Below are 21262 nucleotides of genomic sequence, written 5' to 3' on the forward strand. Positions count from 1 at the left end.
TCAGACTTGAAAAAATTTACCAATCTGATGGGTGTAATTTATATCTCATTTTTTCTAATTTGCATCTTTCTGATTGCTAGTGAGATTCCGGTGTCCTGTATTTTGTTCCTGTGAATAGATTACCCATTTTTCTATTGGGTATTTGTCTTTCCCTTATTAGTTTCTTCTGTAGTCTAGATGTTAATTGTTGTATTTGTTGTAAATATCTTCTTCTAGTCTGTCCCTTATATTTAACTTTGTTGATAGTGTCCTTTTTGGTACAGAAATGTAAAACTTATCTGTAAGTAAATTTATTAGGCAAATGTTTCTGCTTTTTATTACTTATTTAGAAATTCCTATGCCAGGATCAGAAAGCTTTTTTTTTTTCCCGTATTTTCTGTGAATTGTCTTAAAATTTAGTTTTTCAACATTTAGGTCCTTACCATATTTGAAATGGATTTTTGTATATGGGATAAAGTAGGTAATTTATTTTCTTCAATATGAAAAGTTATTTTTCCCAGTGATGTTTTTTGAATGAGCCATCTTTCACCACTGATCTGTGTCATTTGCCTTCTCTGTCATAAACCAGCATTCTCTTTTACATATCTTGTCTTCTTTCTAGGTCCTCTGTTACTGTTTCATTCATATTTGATCTGTTGGTGCACCAATAATACACTGTCTTAATTTTAGTGTGTTTGTGATGATGTCTTTATAACTGGCTGGGTAGAACCCCTAAACCCACGCCCCCACCCCCCGTGAATTGCATTGGATCTTTACTCTTCCATATGGTATTTATAATCAATTTGTTTAATTCTGTTGCAAGTCTAGGATTTTGACTGACTTAGCATTGAATTTGTTAAGTTTCTTCTATTCACATTTTCCCCTTTGATGATGTGGAAGGTATGGATTGTATTTTCATCCTTTATTTTCCAGCTGTGCCTGTATATTGAGTATTTCTATTCACCTGTAAATAATAAAGGGATTTAGAAGATTTTAAGGCCAATACGTCCTCTCTCAACTTCACATTACTATTATATAATACTTTAGTTTTTTTTTCTTTTACCAGTTTTATTGAAATATAATTCACATATCATACAATTTACCCCTCTAAAGTATTCAATTCAGTTTTTTACATAGAGTTGTGCAGCCATTGCCACACTCTAATTGTGGAACATTTTTATACTGAAAGAGACTTTCTACACACTCTCCATGCCCCCAGACCTCTGACCCTGTGCCACAAATCTTTCTTTTTACCCTGGACATTTCCTATAAATGGCACCATAAAATATGTGGTATTTCGTGACTATCTTTTTCACCTGGCATGTTTTCAAGGGTTATCCATGTTATAGCATGTATCAGTAGTTCTGTTTTTATTGCCAGATAATATTCCATTTTATGGATATACCACATTTTGTTCATTTATCCATTAGTGGGTATTTAATTTGCTTCTACCTTTTGACTATTATAAATAACATTGTTTTGACTATTCATGAGCAAGGTTTTGTGTGGATGTTTATTTTCATTTCTGTTGGGTGCATATGTAAGGAGTAGAATTACTGAGTTATATAGTAATTCTATTTTTAACTTTGTGAGGAATTGCCTAATTGTTTTCCAAAATGGCTGCACCATTTTACATTCCAGCAATGTATGAGGATTCTTCTTATTCTTGTTAACACTTGCTTTTGTCTATCTTTTGATTATAGCTATTATAGTGAGTGTGAATTTACAGCCATTATAGTGAGTGTCAATATAGTGAGTATAGTGATTTACATTCCCCTAATGACTAATGATTTCAAACATCATTTCATGTTCCTTTAAACAGTTTGTATATATATATTTTTTAGAAATGTCTGTCCAGACCTTGTTGCCAATTAAAAAAAACAACTTTGAGTCGTAAGAGTTTTTTATATGTTCTGGATACAAAACCCTTATCAGAGACATGGTTTGCAAATGCTTTCCCCCGTAGTGTGTGTTGTGGTTCTGCTTCTTTTTAAACTCAAAACATTATCTGACTTTTTAACACTTATTCAGTTTGACTTCCTGCCAGGACTTAGTGATTTCTTTTACTCACCATTGTTTCCTGCATACCATCTCTTCCCTTTAGATTTACTTTTTTTTTTTTAAGCAAGGCCTTGTTAATGGGTGGTAAACTTTCTTAGGTTTTATGACTTAAAATGTCTTTATTTCACAATTATAATTGGATACTAATTTAGGTAGATACCGAATTCTAGATTAACAATTTCACTCAGCATTTGAAGATACTACTTATTACATTGTTTTCTGGAGCTTAGTATTGCTGATGTAAAAATACACTTTTAATCTAATTGCCATTATTTTGTTGATAATCCCTTTTACACCGTTTTTAAGATTATCCATGTTTTTCAACTTTATTGTGTTGTATCATTTTTTTCATATTATTTTTGTTTTTTCTGCTCTGCAATTGTGTTTTCAATCTGAAGGCTCTTATTTCTACAGTTCAGAAAATTTTCAGCCCTTTTTTTTCTTTAAATATTGCTTCTCAGCCTTTAATTTTCTCATCTGGAACACTTCCTCACGTTAACTGCTCCTTGATGGCTCTTAGTTTCCTTTCCACATTTTCCATCTATTTTTCTTATGTGCTGCTTCCAGTGTGAATTTCTTAGTCCTAACTTACAGTCAGCTAACTCTTTCACCTGGCCTCCAGTCTAGAGCTCATCCTGTCTTCTGTATTTTTGATTTAAATGACTGTTCTCATTTCCAGAATTTATTATTGGACCTCTTTCATTTCTATCTGGTATTGATATATATCTGCCTGATTTGTCTCACTATGTTCTTTTAAAAATAACATTCTATTATCTCTTAGGTTTTATGTATATTTAAAGGTACACAATTTTTTTCCAGCCTCCTTTCAACTGAACCTGACTCTAGGACCCAGGTACAAAGGGGGTGCTATTTATTAATCCTTATTATGCCATGGGAGTTGAACTTCAGGCTGCCTATTTCCAGACCTAGAGTCCCAAAGGGAAAGAGCCTTTGGGACTCTGGGTCTGGAATGATTATCAGAAATTATTATCTTAAGCTAGCTAAGTCTTCTAATAGAAGGAAAAAAAGATTTTATCCATTTCTGCTTTTGTGAAGGGAAGGAAGAGTTCAGAGTATGGACTTTTCTAAGGTCAATAACTACTTAATGCCCCAGACAGGACTTGAATCCAGAGTTTTCTTCAGGGAGTTTAGCAGTTGCAGCAGTTTTCCCTGTATGTCTCTCTTTCCTAGTCCTGCCACTTTAAATCTACCCAAGAGTGAGAGGAGACTACAGAAGGGGTTAGGGGAAGAAATTTCTAGGCAGCACGGTTCTCTGGAGACAGAGAACCAGTTCTCTGGAGCTGGGGGTGACAGGTATGTAGAGGAAAAGGAAAAGGGTGATTAAGAGTTCTTTGGCCATTTTCAAGTTGACATAATATTTTAGGTACCATATGAAGTTAGGCCTTGCTTGTACCTTAATGTATATCGCCTCTGAAAAATGTTACCTAACATAAAACACAATACATTTGAGTTCATTTTGAGCTGCATGGCAAATTCTTTGGAAGTTTTTGAAAGTTTAAATTTTTTTCTTCATTTTAACCTTAGGAGCCACCAAATTACCTTAGAGTTTGAGAAGTTTGTGATGAAATAGAAATTGGAAATGCTTAAAAGAGATAAGATAGTTGTCCATTTATATATATATATATGTTTTTTTAGAACATCTGTACAGTAATGAAATTATGCCATACCTCAACTCTTTATTCAGAAGAATGTGTTACATAATTTATCTGTAGGAAAACAAGTGAGTTATCTAATGATTTGTTTCAGTCAGAATTTTACTTGATAGTTTCATTTTGTACTTCTTAAGAGACTGTACTTTTTAAAAATGAGGTTTTAGTTGGAGAAGGCCCCTGACTTCTCATTTTGGTATTTCCACAGTACCAAGCCTATTACCTAGCACATAGTCAGTGCCTACTGGTATTTATATGCTGAATTAAAAAATTAAATTACAGGATAATATAACATATGACATACCAAGTGCCATGATATTTCAGAGTAGTTAAATATTTTTACTTAAACTTGGTACAGTGCACAGTATTGAATCCATTTTTATTAATGAATGCTTGTGTTGCATGTTGGTATTCTGAAATTTCACTTTGAAGAGTCCTTTGCAATGAGTACAACTGGCAGATAAAGCTTGAGTTCAGGACTTAATCACGTTACCTAGGAAATTATTTTTCGCTCTTTTTTTAAATATATTTTATTGATTATGCTATTACAGTTGTCCCATTTTCCCTCTTCACTCCCCTCCACCCTGTACACCCTGTCCCACCCACATTCCCCCCTTTAGTTCATGTCCGAGTGTCATACTTATAAGTTCTTCAGCTTCTACATTTCCCATACTATTCTTACCCTCCCCCTGTCTATTTGCAACCTACATTCTATGCTACTTATTCTCTGTACCTTTTCCCCCCTCTCTCTTCCTCCCACTCCCCTGTTGCTAACCCTCCATGTCATCTCCATTTCTGTGGTTCTGTTCCTGTTCTAGTTGTTTGCTTAGTTTCTTTTGGTTTTGCTTTAGGTGTGATTGTTAATAATTGTGAGTTTGCTGTCCTTTTACTATACGTGTTTTTTCTGTATCTTCTTTTCTCAGATAAGTCCCTTTAACATTTCATAAAATAAGGGCTTGGTGATCATGAACTCCTTTAACTTGACCTTATCTGAGAAGCACTTTATCTGCCCTTCCATTCTAAATGAAAGCTTTGCTGGATAGAGTAATCTGGGATATAGGTCCTTGTCTTTCATGACTTGGAATATTTCTTTCCAGCCCCTTCTTGCCTGTAAGGTCTCTTTGGAGAAATCAGCTGACAGTCTGATGGGAACTCCTTTGTAGGTTACTGTTCCCCTTATCTCTTGCTGCTTCTAGGATTCTCTCCTTCAGTTTTACCTTGGCTAATGTAATGATGATGTGCCTTGGTGTGTTTCTTCTTGGGTCCAACTTCTTTGGGGCTCTCTGAGCTTCCTGGATTTCCTGGAAGTCTATTTCCTTTGCCATAATGGGGAAGTTCTCCTTTATTATTTGTTCAAATACGTGTTCAATCCGTTGCTTTTCCTCTTCCCCGTCTGGTACCCCTATAATTCAGATGTTGGAAAGTTTAAAGATGTCCTGGAGGTTCCTAAGTTTCTCCTCGTTTTTTTGAATTCTTATTTCTTCATTATTTCCTGTTTGGTTGTTTTTTTCTTCCTTCTGGTCCACTCTATTGTTTTGAGTCCCAGTTTCCTTCCCATCACTGTTGGTTCTCCGTGCATCTTCCTCCATCTCTTTTATGGTAACTTGCATTTTTTTCATGTAATTTGCACCCAAACTCAACCAATTCTGTGAGCTTCCTGATCACCAGTGTTTTGAACTGTGCATCTGATAGGTTAGCTATTTCTTGGTCGCTCAAAAGGATGAGTCCTGGGGGACTGATCTGTTCTTCTATTTGAGCCATCGCTCGCTCTCTTTTTTCTGGTCTGGTCGCTGTTATTATGGTGAGGGGCAGAGCCTTAGGTGTTCACTGGGGCTGGGCACCCCAGTTGCTAGATTGTGACGTTGTATGTGGGGGCGGGGGAGGGGGCAGGAGGGAACAATGGCGGTAGCCCCACTCTCCTGGGATCTCAGTCCCTTCCCTGGGATCCTGGGCTGCGTGCTCCGCCCTGGTCCACAATCACAGCCTCACTGGGTCCACTAGTTGCCGCTTGCATACTCAAGGTCCACCCGCTGCGTGCCCTGGATGGCTTACTTGCTCCTGGTTGCCTTTGGCACCCAGCTCTTCCTGCACTCTGCGCGCTGCGACCCGTGCTCATCCCCCCCCCCCCCCCACCGGTCTGGATGAACGGGTCTACTTCAACTTCTTGGCTGTCCAACTTCCATTCAGATAAATTCTCTGTCAGTTCTGGGTGTTATTCTGCCTCTAAATTGTTTTTGTTCCAATCTTGGTTGTGCGTGGAGGTACGGCGCGTACACCTATGCCTCCATCTTGCCGGAAGTCTCTTTTTCACTCTTGCATCTTCTACACTATGACGAGAACATAGATATTCTTGCTTGTCTGAGTTCTCCACTATGCTCTTTAATATAAACGTTCCTAAAAACACTAACAGAGATGTGAGGGAGTTCTTGATTCTTTGCTATTAAAAGACAAGGAAGTAGTTTCCAAATTTGTGTTTTCCTATTGAGATTTAAATGTTGTGAAGGAACTTGCCTCTAAACTTACATATGCAGGCGACCCTCAGAATTTGTGGATCCAACTCTGTGTACCACATTAAAGGGCGTTGGTGCAGTGCTTACCTGTCAGTGTTGATCAGTTTTCTGTCCAACATATATTTGCAGAATTGAAAACAAAGAAACTTAGGGATTCATTTGGAGGTAGTGGAAATTCAAATTCTTAAATAAGCAGTCAGAGATGCTTTTAAGAATCTTTATAGTTCATAGTCTCCCTAGACCAGCAATTTTAACCAGCATGTGCAAGAATTTTTAAAACATGCAATACCTGACTATTAGGGGCACTAACCTCCTTTTTCCATTAGATTATTAAATAAGAAAATGACGACAGCCAACACAACAATAGCCATTCTGTGTGAATGAATCAAAACTATACCTGTTTTTTTGTCAGATCAGCAAAAACTATAATGTGTGTTTTGGTGTGCTGCAGAATTGTATTAGTTTGTGTGTGCCAGGAGATGAAGGGGTTCAAAATCCTAGACCATGTGTTACAGAACAGACAAGGAGGAGCCTGGGACAATACACTATTATTGAAAGAAGGCCCCGGGTCCGTTATGTCCACCGCCCTAGGAAAGACGTCTCTCAATGCCAGAGATTCATGAAAAGGAAAGGAAATGTTTATTTAATGCTATACTAACTTAAAGTAGTGACCTAATGTCTTTATCAAAAATCCTAAAGTCCCTAAAACACCCACAAACACACAGTCCTTCCTTCCTTCCCCCTTTGCCCAGTCCAGAGTATCGTATCTCAGGAAAGGAAATAGATGTCCATGGCTCAGGCAGTCCTCTGGTTCTTCCCAGTTAGTCCTCCATCTCGACTGGGAGACCTCCCTGGGTTTGCGGCACCCTCGGCTGAGTCACCAGGATCTCTGCTAAAACCAGGTGGTGGTTCCCCCTTCTAAAGCTGTGGGGGTCCCCACTCTGCCAGGCCACGTGGTTCTCTCTCTCAGGGCTGCAGGAATCTCCACACTGTCAAGGCCGCATGGTTCTCCTCCTCAGGGCTGCGGGAAGGCAGAGTCCCCACTCTGCCAAAGCCGCGTGGTTCCCCCTCAACGGCTGCCGTGTCTGGGTTTAAATCCCCCGCGCCAATATTCTGCAGCCCCATTTCCGACTCCTCCTACACTTGGGCACACTTGCCCGCCATCTGCTGTCTTCTCCAGCTTTTCTGGTCACCATCGTGGGTCTGGGCAGGTGTCACCCCATGTCATGGAGCCAATCTTCTCCCAGCTCCCATGTAGGCGCTGTAACTCAGAGGACCTGCCCCCCCAGTCACATCATGGGGAGGGAGATCCCTTTCCATCCCCCTGGCCTTGAGCATGGCCATAGCTATTTAGCATATCTAAGTGACCAGCCAAAGGCTATAGGTATGCTAAATGACCATGCCATGGATTTAGCTGCAAAGCTGCCCTGCATGTTCTTGCTCTGTGTGCCCCTTCCCCCAGCTCACACCTGTGGGGGAAGGGGTGAAGACACCTTAAAATCTCCTGGACACCTTGAGTTCTGGACCCCATTTCAAATGCCTATTTGGGGTCACCCCTCTTGGCTGCACCCTGTAACACATGGGCTCCCTAATGATGATGTTTCCGTAGATTGAGATTGTTTTTAGTGGCCTACAACAAAATGAGAAAAACTAGGTACAACACATGTTCGTGTGTGTGTATTTGTTTAAATTTATGATGTCCTTGTTTTCGAGGACTGTCTATAATTTTTTAAAAAATAAACTTTTTAGTCTTAGAATAAGTTTTAGATTTACAGAAAAGTTGCAAAGATAACAGAATTCTTGTACATTCCCCTTACAGTTTCTCATTAACATCTTAAGTTACTGTGCTCTCTTTGTTAATTTGTTTAATTAATACATTATTATTAATTAAACTCCATAGTTTATCCAGATGTTAGTTTTTCACTAATGTCTTTTTTCTGGTTTAAAATCCCATTTGGGATAACATTTAGTTGTGTGTTCTTGGGCTCAGACAATTTCTCAGACTTGTAAGAAGAATTGTCCTTTAAATCATAGATTATTTATCTTACTTTCTTTTTTGTTAATATTCTTATTTGAAGAAAATCAAAAGTTGGTAATTATGTCAGTTTCCCAATTTAAAGTTTTTTACTGATCTGTGAAATTCAAAACATTAGTCAGAACTAATGCCTTTGGTTATCAGAAGTCAATGTGATGACCATCAGCAATTAAAGAGTTTCTAAGTTTCCTAATTATGTTTTATTTTTGTTATATAAGAAATATCTATTAGTATTAAAAAAGTGACTATGAAGCTTAAAATTGATTGAATATTAAATGATCTGATTAGTAACAGAAACCTGAGCATTCGTTAGAGATATGACTTTATGCAGAAAGCCAGAGGAAGAAGACAGGAAGTCTATAAACACTCTCAGAGTAAGTCTCACTGAATTCAGTTACTCAGTTGATGAATGTGTGAACAATTCATTACAGAGTTGTTTCTTAGAACTACCAACCAGCAAAGGTGATAGTGTATGACTTCAGCTTTCTTCATTTTTTCATTTTTCACGTTCAGATAAAAAAAAAATTCTCTCCATTTCAAATGAGATAGATCCTGTCTATTTCCAAAGTTTTGCCTTACACCTTGGCTCTTGATCATTTTCTTTTTTTCCTTGATCCTCCAATAATTTTTTCTTTCCTATAAATTTATTTTTCTCCTCTCTGCCAGATCCTTCATTTCAAACCTAAAAAATATACTTACGACTTGCTTACACTAAAAATCTTGCACTTGATCCAGCTATTTATAGTAACTCCCTCACCTCCATCTCGTCATGTATATAAGTCCTCAGGACAAACTATTCCCACTTCCCCACTTTCCTCTCCACCCCCATTCATCAACCCATTGTAGCCCTTTTACTTATAATCAAACTGTTACTGGCAAAAGCCACCAACGATTTTCTAATTATTTCCGAAGTCTCTTTTTTTAGTTGAAATAATTCCTTTCTGCAACTTCTTTCTGCATTTCTGCCACACCCCTCTTGTTTTTCTTCCTTTCTGGTGAGCTTTCTCCTTATTTCTTTTCTCCCAAGTGTATCTTCAATAATAGTCCTGAGAATTTCATCTCTTACTCTTGTCCTCTTCTTCCGCTGTACACCCCTACCTAATAGGCAGTCTCATGTATATTTGTCTTCAGCTATCATTGTTAGTTCCCATCTCAAGTTCAGCCCTCTTTCCTGACCTCCAAACAAACATATTTAGTTGCTTACTAGATATCTGTATTGGTTGTCCCACATTGAAACCAGAAGATGGTTCTAGTTTGACTTTAAATATGTGAGGAGAAGTAGGAAATTAGATGGGATCAAAGGTAAATGAGGCCTAAATGAGGTTTCATTATCTCCAAGTGGCAGGGATTCTCATATATTTTTATTAGCAGTGGTCCTTAGCACACTACAAAAGAACATAGAGAGTGTTGCAGGAGAGAACACAGGAAGAATCCTGAGACTGTGCTACTGTTGCTGGCCAGTGTCTAGCTCCTGGTTGCCAGGCAACACCTTTTAACACTTAGGTAGCAACTAGGAATGAGCGACCAGAAAGGAAATAAAGGCAGGGCCCTCACTATGACAGTCTAACAAAGAACTTAATACAGGATGCTAGAAGCAAAAGTTCACATGTTGACCCAGTAATCCTGAACCTGGTCTGATAAGGCTGCCAGGCGTCGGGAACAACAGAAGTAAATTATGAAAGTGTTGGGGGGAAGCCCTTGAAAGTCTCTATGTGTATCATCTCCACTAGCTGGGAAAAGGAAAACCTTGACACTGTGTATTCATCCCAAGGCCTAGAAGGGAGAAGGGGAGGGGGACTACAGAGCCCAAAAGAAAAAGCTCATAAACAAGTTTGGTTAACTGCCTGCCTCCCGTCACATTAAAAAATGAGCAAATAGAGTCTGAAGCAAGATAAGGATTTTGGCTAACAGACCCCCACCCATACTTACATTTAGGCAGTAATGTCTCCATTGAAAACTGGCACCACCTTTACCTGTCAAATCAAAATGTAACTCCCTCACCCCCATGCCTTCAATGATGTAAGTCCTCAGAACAGAAGGACTTGCTCTCTGCACATGACTCTCTCTCGTGCCTTACTGCGGGAGGGGGTGAGGCTGGCAGTGGGGAGGATGTCAGGCCCTGGCCACCCAGGCCTTTTGCCACCCTGCTCTGGCCACTCTTGCTTTTGCTCTCCCATTCACTAATAAGCTTTGCTTGCACACTAATAGGCTTGCTGGCCTGTAATTCTTTTCTGCATTTGCAAGAACAAGCCAGTAACAAAAGTACTCAGTGAATACTCTGGTTGGTTGCTAAAGTAAATTCTTTTCATTATATACAGAAGACAGGAATTGCAGATTAGCAGTACAGTTTTAATAGTCACTATACAGGCTAAGTGAACTGTTTCCTGAAAAAACTGAAAATACGTTCAAGTATCCTTTTCTGTTTTTAAAAAATATCAGTTTGACCCAATGTTGCCAAATAATCACTTCCTTGCTTAAAGTTTAATTTTCAGATCTTCATAGCAGTTTAGGATTTGCTGAGTTCTTTTTTTTTAACCTTGTATAAACATTTTTATTTTCTTCTGAAACATGTTTCTCAGGTTCCTAGCATATAAAATTATTAAGACAATTGTGTTCCTTTCACCCTAGTTTTCTCTACCTTTTGTTTCAATTCTTGTCTAAATAACTAAATAGGATTCATACTTCTCTGTTCTTTGACATCACCATATTTTTTATACTTCAGAATCTTTTATCTAATACATTAGCCTATTTAAATTTGTACTTAGAAATATTTATTATAGTTTCCTGGTTTGAATAATGGCTATACTGCTTTTGGTATGAGCAGCAGCTTCTAATGTGAGTAATTCTCTTACGGACCCAAGGTAGTGAATACTTGTAATATAACTTACATTTGCTTGTATATTTGCCCGTACAAGCACTTTGTTGCTTTTCATCCTGTCGGATCCAGTATCCTCTGTTTTTAGCCAATATTTTATAAATGCCCCTTCCTTTTTATCCTGAAATAAAATTTAACCATATAACCTGCTGATACAAATAACTTGGTTTATTTTATTTTTCATTTAAATTATATTTTATTGTTAATGCTATTATAGTTGTCCCAATTTTCCCACTTGGCCCTTCTCCACTCACCCCTCCACTCCCTCAGGCAACCCCCACACAGTAGTCCATGTCCATGGGTCCATGGGTCATGCATATATGTTCTTTGGCTAATTCCTTCACCATCTTTCAACCAGCCTCACCTCCTCACTCTCCTCTTACAAGCTATCATTCTGTTCCATGCTTCTATGCTTGTGATTCTATTTTGCTTGCTAGCTTATTTTGTTCATTAGATGCCACCTATAGGTGAGATCATATGGTATTTGTCTTTCACTGACTGTCTTATTTCACTTAGCATAATAGGTCCATCCATGCTGTCACAAAAGGTAGGAGTCCCCTTTTTACTCCTGTGTAGTATTCTATTGTGTAAGTGTACCATAATTTTTTTATCCAATGAGTAGATAAATAACTTGTTTTTTAAAAAAGTCAACATTATCAATGCCCAAAACTACTTGTGAGAGGTTCAACTAATGACTTTCTCTTCGTGTAGTCATTTCTGCTTTTTATATTGTATATAAGGTGAAATTTTAATAAATTCCAAGTCATACTCCATTTGTTGTTTGGTAGTCTCTAGAATATGTATACATGCCAGTTTTGCCTCAGTTTTTGAAAAATGAAATTATTCTAAGAAAAACAGCGTAGTTGCTTGACTTGTTGGTTCTTTTTATAGTCTTGTGAAGTTTTCTCTGTGACACTAGAAGTTTTGGGCAGTGGTAAGGAACATGTCCTCTTATACCCCCCTAAGTTTAAGGACACTGTCACCATTATGCTCTATGAGATGAAACTTAAAATATTGGAAATTTTACAGGTCAGGTATGAATGTTGGCAGGATCAAATCATTTGGACTTTATACCCAAACAAATAGGGCTCAGGGGAAGTACATTTCTTCTTCTTTTTTATTTTTTAATGTTTTACAGTTGTTCCAATCATTTCCCCCTTTTCCCCCACTTCCTTAGTCAGTCCCACCCCATTGTTCATGTCCATGGGTCCTTCACATGTTTCTTGACTAATCCCTTCACCTTCTTTCAGATAGTCCCCCCTCTCTCCCCGAAGTACATTTCTTGGGAAGAGTCAGTGCACCATCTACCCCATCCCCTGAGAGAAGCCAAAAAGTATCCCTTTAATGGGCCTCCATTGTCCCTGGCCAGTGTGTGGTCTTGTTCTTGTCGCAGGGACTCTCCCCGGGACTTCTTGAGCCTCCTTGTTTATAGAGCTTCTTGTTGATCTAGGTGCTTGTTCTTCTCTGTAATAAAGCTTTTCTCATTCTAAAGTAAAGATAACATTATGTATGAGGTTTTTAAAAAGTCAACATTAAAGCTCTGTTGTCATGTAAAGAAAAAATAAATACATTTATATTAAGTAATATCTGTTTCAGTATGTGAATTCTCACACTAGACATAATAACTTGCTATAATCATGTGAATGCGCAGCTATTAATGCAGACTGCTGAACATGTAATGTTTTAGTGACTCAAGTCCAAGTGACATTTCCATTGGCAATGCAGTTTTCTGAAAGAGTGAACCACTCTTCATAAAGTTCTAACAAAACAAAGTATGTCTTCAATTTGCATGGTAGTTGCATTCCAGAAAAATTCATAAATTCATACAAAATATTTTGTGTTTATATTTAAATAGGGAGTTTATATTATTCTAAAGATGTTTTTACCAAGATGAGTATCAGGCATGGCATTTGAAAGTTGTCAGGTTCACAGGACATTTCTTCATTGTCAGGACTCTACAATGCATTGCTGACTGTCCCATATCTCTGCCCACCCCACTAACAAAATGCCAGTAGACACCCCCCTCTCAGTGGTTGTAAAAATTATTACCAACCTTATTTCTTTTGTTTTAAATATTTTATTGATTATGCTATTATAGTTGTCCCATTTCTTTTCTCCCCTTTATTCTACTCTGTTCTGAACCCTCCTCCCACCAGCATCCCCCCCCCCCCCGCCCCGCCAACCTTAATTTGTGTCCATGGATCATACATATAAGCTCTTTGGCTTCTCCATTCCCTATACTATTCTTAACCTCCCCTTGGCTGCCTGACTCCGCCCCACCTACCGGTCTGGATGAATGTGTCAACTTTAACTCCTTGGTTGTTAGACTTCCATACAGTTCAATTTTCTGTCAGTTCTGGTTGTTTTTTGTTTTTAAATTGTTGTTGTCCTTATTTTGGTTGTGTGAGGAGGCACAGTGTGTCTACCTACACCTCCATCTTGGCCAGAAGTCCTTGAAATTTTGTTCTTTATTCCATTCTGGTTGAATGTTTATTTCTTCCTTCTCCAAATTGTTATTTGAGTCCCAGTTTCCTTCCCATCACTTTTGATTCCCTATACATTTTTCTTTATTTCACTTTGCATAGCCTTTACTTTTTCCTCTATTTAGTGACCATACTCACCCATTTCTGTGAGCGTCCTGAATACCAGTGTTTTGAATGCTACATCTGATAGGTTGGCTATCTCTTCATTGCTTAGTTCTGTTTTGGAGCTTTGATCTATTTTTTTATTTGGGCCTACCAGCTTTATTTCTGAAATGATTCCTGGAAGCCAGCCTGCCTGCCTGCCTGCCTGCCTGCCTTCCTGCCTTCCTTCCTTCCTTCATTCCTTCCTTCCTTTAAGCTTATTCCCAAAAGGAATTTTAACTTTGAGGCATATAATCTCTAAGCTGTAAGAGAGAACTGTTATATATAGTTCTCTCAATGAGAATAGGAAATCACACTTAAGCAACCAATCGGGAAACAGTAGGTGAGTAGGAAAACCTGTAGAGCAAAGTATGTGATCATTCAAAAATACTGAAAATATTATTTCAGTAACAGTATTATTTAAATTGATTTGCTAAATATAAATGCTTGGTATTACATTGTACCTGTCGTAACAGGAAAGGTATACATTTTTATTCTACATAAAAGCAAGAGTCTTACGGACTAATTATAATGTTTATAATTATGTCAAGATGAAAGGTAGGTTGTCTGTGTTGTATAAGTAGACCTGATAGGTGCAAGATTGTTGGTTTTTGTTATTGCTGCTGCCGTGGTTATTTTATAGCAGTTTCTTGGTTCAGGCATTCTTCAAAGCAGGCTTCCTGTTTTAAAAATTGATAGGTCAAAGCATGTGACCTAAATAAAGCTTCAGTTCATTTGTTTTAATGATAATGCTATTGCTTTTTTTACTCTGAAGCTTTTTTCTTTGTTTTTTTTAGATTTTATTTTATTTTTTATCCTCACCTGAGGACATTATTTTATTGCAGAGAGAGAGAAACATCAATGCAAGAAACCCCGACTTGGTTGCCTTGGGAACTGAACCCGTGGCCCTTTGGTCTACAGGATGATGCTCCAACTAAGCCACGCCAGCCAGGGCTAAAGCTTTTTTTATTGTTATTTTGAAGGTTTTGGTTTTTTAAGTTTGAAATTTTTTCTGTTATGGAGGAATTAGATTACATATAAGAATAAGAAGCACAAATTTGCCTTGATCACTGTGAACTCTAAAGATGATGTTTTTCTTAAAGAAATTGTGACAATATTTAATTATAGAACTAAAATAGCTTAGCTCTTTTATGTGTAATGCTTGTGCTTTTTTTTTAAATAAAATATTTGGGATTTTAAGATAGCGCAGAAGCTAGTATAATTGGTGTAAAAGTGTTGTGATTCATTTTCAAATACTGTTTTGTGCCAAAACCAACTTCTAAAAGTTATAAAGCATTTACTTGTTTGGTTTCCCAAGGTCTCATCAGTTTGTGGTTACAAAAGGAGCCTCTTTCATATGAGTCCCGTGTGTTGTCAGTTCTTCCCCCAAATGCCATATGGGACTTTTTTCCAACTTAAATACCCACTTTGTTTTGTACCTGTAGCTATAACATAATCCAGACAGAATACAAAAGAGGTTTTGAATTTCAGACTTTCTTAGGGTATGAGAGTTTTTATTTTTAAATAATTAAAAATTGTGTGCTTCCAAAGCCCACATCAGGTGGCTAGAATAGCATTAACCTGTCTTGATTCCTTTGCCTGAGACAAGATGAGATCTGAGGAGAAAGTAGCAGGCAAGCATCAAAAGGTTGAGGGTGTGGACAGGTAGTCTGGGATAACTGCAGAAAATGTACTGTGTGCCAAAAGTTTCTGAACCCTGGCGTGTATCCTAGTCATTAGGGAGTTCAGATTGTATTTTTCAGTGCCATAGAATTGCTGATAATGCTTGCTAGAAATAGTTTGAAACTATACTTGAATTTAACAATAACAATATAGTTATTCAATTAATTTGGTAACAGATATTTTGTTTTGACTCCTGTTAAAAAGAGGTGTTATGGAAACAAAGATTCTCTTGTGTCATTTTTAAAATATAGAATATTGAAATTGGGAACTGATTACAAAAGCAAGACTTCTGGGTAAATGGTTATAAGTGTCTTTACATCATGGAAACTATGCTTGCTTTTATCAGAAAAAAATTCATGTATGGAAATTGGCTACAGGTTCAGAGATTCACAGACCTAAAGCCCATTTATGGACCCTGCTATAAGTCACTTTGTTTATTTTTGGACAATTGTATTCTATTTTTATTTCGTTTATGGCTAACATAATTTGTTGCAGAGAAGATGATGCCAATGAACTGAATAGGTTTAATTTCTGTAAGGGGCATTTGGCTGTACTTAATACTATAGTCACAAATATATACTTTATTATGTGTGAAAAAGAATACACATATCCACACACACATACATGTCATTGATTGTAGCATGAGTGGATGAGATAATGTGAATTAATCACAACAGAAAAGACTCAGAATGCATAAGTGAATGTTATGGCTTCTTTGGGGCTAAGGTAAACTTACTCTCCTGGAATTGTCATCTTATTTTAAATTATGTTATCTTGGAATATGGTGATGCTGAATTTAAAATTCAATTTAATTGAAGACTGATTTTATTTTTTGAACATTTCAGTGTATCCTCTTAAAATAATTGAGAAAAATCTCAGGAGTTCCCAGACTTGAGTATGTGATCATTGATCATTCTAGTCATGAATTGAATGTTGCAGTAGTATGTATATTATATATGTGTATATATAAGTATATGTATGTATGTTTTGGGAGGGTTTTCATTTTATTAATTTATTTTTTTGTTTCTTAAGTTCAGATGAACATAGTAATAAATTCCATTCTTGGTGGAATTTTGCAAAAAATAAAATTCTGTATCAGTGGTTCTCAGCATCAGTTGTCTTGATATCTTGTTAAAGATTTATATATCTTTTAGATCTTCAAATTTAGTTTGTTTTTTCTTTAATTTATCCCAGAAGCTTACATGCATGGTATGTAACTTAGTGTTATTTAACATGATTAGAGTAGGTACTGAATGGTTATACTTCGTGCAATTTAATGCTCATTACTTGTGTGTTTCTCTTGTAACTTTATGAACCTTATAAGTAAACTTCTTATGAACCCCCTTTGAGAAATAAAACCATAGACTACAGCATTAGAATTCAAGCTATTTGTTCTTTTATTGATTTGAACATGTTATGATATGTTTGAGTATACAGTATAACAAATCCTATACACCTTCATGGTTTAACATAGTAATGGTTTAAATTAGTATGGTTTAAATATTTGTTGAATTAATAAGTGTCTTGTACCTTTAAAATGAACAGTGAGTTTCAACTCTGATTTTGAGACCTGCCTTTTTTCCCCCCTATAAGTTATTGCAGGGCAACACTGTAAAATCTTTAACAGGAAATAAATATATGTACCACATTTTATCCTTGAAGAAATTGATTTTGAAATCAGACACATAATGGCACATTCACATCCACAAAATATGGTCATCACTATAAATAGCATAAACAAATAAAATTTAACTTCATAGGTGTTTTTTATGGAGCATACATTTAATTCACAGTCCCATACTAGCTGTTTCTAAGATCACAGAATAATGTTTAAAAAACCAGAATAACAACAGTTGAAAACCATACATTGCACTGTTAATATTCTGATGTGCTAAATAAAATATCACTCTAGGTAATGTGGAAATTTCCACTATTTGTGTGTCTGTGCTTAATGGAAATTTTACAGGCATGCTGAGCATTGAATGGTAGCCACGTTACTTAGTAAATTACTAAGTTAGAGTCCTTAATATTTAAAAATGGATTGTTCTAGTTTGTAAATACCAAGTTTAATTGACCTTTTAATAAATTAGTTGTGCTAGTAAATAACCCTTGACCACCATGGAAAAAAAAGAAAATCTAAGAAATTACAAGTCATTGCCTGTTAGATCTAAGAAAAGGTCTTGGCATTTGGTGACTGCTTTTAGTCTGTCAAGGGGATCCCAGGATCTATACATGGAAGGAGTACAATACTATAGTAATGAAATATCAGTATTCTTATCACTGAAAACCTTTCCAGTAGAGATCATTACTAAATGAACTTTAAGAGATGGTTGTTTAAATGCGAGGCCAGAATTATAACATGCCCATATTTCGGGGAGTCTGTTGATAGTGTAATTAGCACAAAGAGATGGAATGAATTGGGGCAAGACCCAACACATTTTAAATCCTCTGAAAGCAAAGTTCTTTGAAACCAAGTTGATCTGGGTGTAGAAGAAGTAAAATATAAACTTCTTCATCACATGTGGTGGTTGTTATGTAGGTCTTGCTTATTCAGGACTTCCACATTGCTAAGTAGGAATTCATCCTAGGAGCAAGGCAGGGAACCTCCAGGAATGAAAGGGAAGGAAAGAAGCCTCATGCTCAAATGCCTCTGTAGGTCTCCTATATGAAATGTTTTTCTTTTTCTTGTGGTAGCATTTCTGATCGTATGGACTGATTTTCATTACCAGAGCTATTACCTAGTTAATTTTATATCTGAATATAATGTTTCTGTTTACCTGTAAAAGAAAAAAAAATGTGGCTTTAACTCTGCTCAGAATAAAGAGTCTATAGTTCAAGGCCAATAATGTATAATTTAGTAGTTAAATAAAACCAAATGTAAAGAATTGTAACAATTAACCTCGTTGACCACATTGTTTTTTTTTTTTTTTTTTGATTGATCTTAGGGTTTTGACCCACCACATCAAAGTGACACAAGAACTATTTACATAGCCAACAGGTTTCCTCAGAATGGCCTTTATACACCTCAGAAATTTATAGATAACCGGATCATTTCATCCAAGGTAAGAATAAACACTTTCATTAAAAGTATGGATAGGTATCAATTTGTTTTGAAAAGGCATTTATTTGTGTATCCTAGTACACATTTATAGCCTTTAAAATTCAAGGAAATGGTCAGTTAGAATTATCTTAACCAAAATGTGTGAACTGTAAAATGAAAGGAGTTGCCACTTGCTAATAGCAGGTAGCCAACATACTAGAATTTATGCTTAGTTGCAATTAAAATAATGAACTAATACTTATGCGATGTGCCTGGCACTGTATTAGATACTTCTCATGTCATTTAATCCTTACAACAACTCTGAGATAGCTTGACAAAGTGTTATACTCATTTTATATCATTTTTGTCCATGGAGATGCTGGGAAGTAATTTACTGAGGGTTGCGCACTAGTAACTGATGAGATTGGAGTTTGAACTCAGTTCTGTGCAACTTTAAAGCCTGCCTTTCTCCAGCTTTATCACTCTTCTATAAACTTTTTATAGTTCCAAATACTGCTTTACTCTTCCATGTTCTTCCTTGTTTAATTTTTAGGATGTCTTAGTTTATTTTGAAACTTGAAGATAACAGAGTGATGCTGTCCAGTAGACTTGTCTCTCATATGGAAATGTTTTCCACACTAATATAATAGCCACTAGCCATATGGGACTATTTGGGCCTTGAAATGTGGCTAATGCAACTGAAGAACTTAATTTTTATTTATTGTCAATTAAATGTCAATAACATACAACTAATGGTTACCCTATTGCATAGTGCAGGTATAGAGCTTGTGAGTCAGAGAAATTAAGGGTAAAGTTCTGCTTTTAGAATGTAACTATTGCTTAATAGATAACCTTAAGAAGCATTTTTGTGTTGCTCCTTTCTTCCCTTCTAGAGTGACTAATAATTTTTTTTCTAATCCTGATCTCATCTTTCCCAAGGATGTTGTCTTTGACCAGTGGTTCCTTTGCTCCACCCCTTTTTTTTTTCAGTCTTCACATTATTTGCTTGTACAGCACACCCATTAGTGATATCTCTCATTAGTGGTTCTAAAGCAGTGAACAGAAAGGAAGTAATAGAGGAGCTTTAGATTAATGATATAGTTTTTAGTACTAAAACTCCTTGAGAAGTTTAAGATTAAAAAAACTTTTGGTATAATTTATGTACATTAAATTCCCCAATTGTAAGTGTATGGTTTGATGAATTTTGACAGCTGTGTAACATCATATGACCACCACCAGAATCGAGATGTGGAATACGTTCACCACTCTGAAAACTAGGAGCCAGTCCCCTTCTTCCTTACCTCTAGCAGTAGCAGCTACTGGTCTGCTTTCTGTAACTAGTTTTGTCTTTTCTAAATTTCATGTAAATGCAGTCATACAGTATGAATCTTTTGTGTCTGACTTGTTTTCACTTAATACTCTTTTTTTAATGACATTTTTAAGACACATTGCTCTTCACTGATTTTTTTTTTAAAGATTTTATTTATTTATTTTTAGAGAGGGAAGGGAGGGAGAAAGAGGGAGAGAGAGAGAAACATCAATGTGCGGTTGCTGGGGGCCATGGCCTGCAACCCAGGCATATGCCCTGACTGGGAATCGAACCTGCGACACTTTGGCGCGCAGCCTGAGCTCAATCCACTGAGCTACGCCTGCCAGGGCTCACTTAATACTCGAGACTCAACTTTGTCATTGGCAAGTATCAGTATCAGTAGTTCATTCCTTTCTAGTGCATAGTTTAGCTGTCAGTCTGGGTTTTGGATATTGTATGTTCTGAATGTGTGTGTGTGTGTGTGTGTGTGTGTGTAGTTCTTTCACTACCAGTATTTTCTCATTACATTTTTATCTACTTTTCCAGCCCTGAACTCTGATCTCTGTCATATTTTGTTCAGGGTGTAGTTTTTCCCTTGGTTTGCTGCTTTTGCTCTGGGAGCTTGTATAGTGTCTCCAGGCTAAGAATCCATGGTGCACAATTCATACTCCTTCCATTTGCAATTTAAAAAAATTAAACCCTCTTTCAGTTTCTGTTTATATTTTGGATACTTTTCAGATTTTCAAATAATTTTTCTAAATCTTGTTTTTGTAATTCTTATCTGCTAGACCTCCTCTTGCATGTCCTGGAAAACTTTTGGGATTAAATATATTTGTATGACTGTTTTCATATGCAGTAGTATCAGGTTTAATGTTTTTGACTGCTGTTTCAAAAATGCAGATATTGAAATAAACATTTCCTTGAAAACTCTTTCATTATTCCCTTATTATTATTACTTCCTTCTTATTCCACTACTGCTTTCTTAAACTACTTGCAAGCCGTATTACCTGCTATTCCATAAACTTATGTTAAGTTTCCCTACCACTGTATCTTTGCTATGATTTTGTGTTGATAACCACAGTTTTTAAAAATATACTTTATGTTTTTGTAGAAAAATAAAATTCATGTTTTTTTACCACAATTTCAAGAATGTAGACATTTATACAGTGTAAATTGTTTTTCTGACCATAAATGAGGCTTGCTTCTGTTATTTCCTTTATACTACCTTTTATTCCACCATTATTCCCTTAAACTCCTCCAGACAGCATTACTTTTTAGCCCAGAAAGCCATGGTGAACTTTCCTCCTCTTTACCTTTGTTCATACTGTCCTTCCTTCCTGAAGTGTTCTCCCTGTGTTTGCCCTCTATTTTCAGCCTGTGAATGTTCCTCTCTTAAAGCCCATGTCAAGTATGACCTTCTTTATTAAAGTTTTCTTTCTCAGTGACTGCTTTTCCTCTTAATTCTTTGTGTTCAGC

General features: G+C 36.6%; 1 protein-coding gene across 3 annotated transcripts in view; it reads left to right on the plus strand.

Annotated features, from left to right (window-relative positions):
- Nucleotides 1-21262, plus strand: part of ATP11B (ATPase phospholipid transporting 11B (putative)) — a 104296-nt gene that overhangs the window by 4469 nt on the left and 78565 nt on the right. For all 3 annotated transcript variants that reach the window (XM_045850957.1, XM_045850958.1, XM_045850956.1), the window contains exon 2: nucleotides 18383-18499. In XM_045850957.1, coding sequence (XP_045706913.1) covers nucleotides 18383-18499 — 117 coding nt within the window. The remainder of the gene's footprint in view (nucleotides 1-18382; nucleotides 18500-21262) is intronic.

Source organism: Phyllostomus hastatus, unplaced genomic scaffold (assembly GCF_019186645.2).
Source record: "Phyllostomus hastatus isolate PE091 unplaced genomic scaffold, TTU_PhHast_1.1 phas_contig_86, whole genome shotgun sequence".
NCBI classification, from domain to species: Eukaryota; Metazoa; Chordata; class Mammalia; order Chiroptera; family Phyllostomidae; genus Phyllostomus; species Phyllostomus hastatus.